General features: G+C 66.7%; 1 protein-coding gene across 1 annotated transcript in view; it reads left to right on the top strand.

Moving 5' to 3' along the window:
• Nucleotides 1-599, top strand: part of GPA33 (glycoprotein A33 (transmembrane)) — a 29,755-nt gene extending 29,156 nt beyond the window's left edge. Inside the window, exons 5-6 of the mRNA XM_014528526.1 lie at nucleotides 30-153; nucleotides 488-599. Of these exons, the coding sequence (XP_014384012.1) occupies nucleotides 30-153; nucleotides 488-599 (236 nt within the window). The remainder of the gene's footprint in view (nucleotides 1-29; nucleotides 154-487) is intronic.
• The last annotated feature ends 767 nt before the right edge of the window (nucleotides 600-1,366 follow it).

Below are 1,366 nucleotides of genomic sequence, written 5' to 3'. Positions count from 1 at the left end.
GGGCAGTGCAGCTGCTCTGTCCCTTGCAGCCTCCATGAACGTGGCCCTGTACGCCGGCATCGCGGGCGGCGTGGTGGCGGCCCTCATCATCATAGGCGTCCTGGTCTATTGCTGCTGCTGCCGGGAGAAGGGCGAGGACCAGGAGACCAGGCCGTGAGTGTGGCCCCCGGTGGCACGGTCTGGGCAGGTGGGGAAGGTGGCCCCAGCTCCTCACACCGGGACAGCTTCGTTTTTATCAGCACAGCAGCCCCAGACCTGGCCAAGGCCCGTGGATCTCAGGGCAGGGCTGCCGGTGGGGGCCAGGGCCCAGTGTGGCCGGAACCTTTGTCCCCGGCGGGTCCCTCAGCTCACGGGAGGAACAAGCCTGGGCCCCTTCCTGTCCTCTCTGAGCCCGCCCTTCGGCCAGGGGCGCTGGGTGGGGCTGGCAGGCCCTGAGGGGCACTGCCCGGCTCTGGGGCACACCTTCCCTCTGTCCTCACGGCCGCAGGAATCGGTCCATCTACCGGGAGCCTCCAGAGCAGCTGAGGGAACTGCCCAGAGAGCGGGAAGAGGAGGACGACTCCAGGCGCCAATCCTCTGACTATGCTGCCCACGTGTGACCGGGGCCTGCTGCAGGGCGGGCAGGGGCAGCGGTTCCATCCCGCCCCCCTCTCTGCTCCAGCCGCTTTCCTGACACCCTCCCCGCTCCCTCCCCCCGCTGCAACACTGATGGTGCTTCCTCCCCATGTCAGCCAGAGGCCCTGGCTTAGCCTGATGAGCCAATGCCACCTGCCGAGTGAGCCCTCCCACTGCCATTCCCGGCTCCTGGGGGCCAGGCCACAGCCTCCACCTTCCTCCAGCCGGTGGGACAGCAGGGGCTGCCCGCTCACTGAAGGTTCGCACGCAGCACATTTTTGTTGAATGAATGAAAGAATAAGTGCACACACGAAGGCCCCCCATTATTTACCCAGCTTCCGTGTACACCCCGTGCTCCGGGCCCCCCATTATTTACCCAGCTTCCGTGTACACCCTGTGCTTGGGGCCCTGGCCTGGCCATGAGCTCTCCTTCCAGCCCCACCATCCGCAGGTTCCCGGAACCTCAGACACTCCCGCGAGGGCCACCTCCAGCCCCTACCCCGCCCGCACAACTGCCTGTCAGCATCCCAGCTGTGCCCCAGGCCGTCTCGCACCCCTGAATTCTATACCCCAATGTCCCACCCACATCCCCCCACCCCCCACTCCCTGTGAGGTCTGTGCTCCTTGGCAGGGCTGGGCTTAGCGACTCCTTGGAAGGCCCGAGTCACTGCCTGTCCACCCTGCTTCCCCTCCCCAAGCCCTGCCCTGCCCCACCCTACCCGCTCCTGGCAGCTGCTGGCTCTGCTGGGTC

This window comes from Myotis brandtii, unplaced genomic scaffold, assembly GCF_000412655.1.
Source record: "Myotis brandtii unplaced genomic scaffold, ASM41265v1 scaffold64, whole genome shotgun sequence".
In the NCBI taxonomy this organism is placed as follows: domain Eukaryota; kingdom Metazoa; phylum Chordata; class Mammalia; order Chiroptera; family Vespertilionidae; genus Myotis; species Myotis brandtii.
The sequence above is the reverse complement of the archived record's forward strand: the minus strand, read 5'-3'. Positions and strand labels throughout refer to the sequence as shown.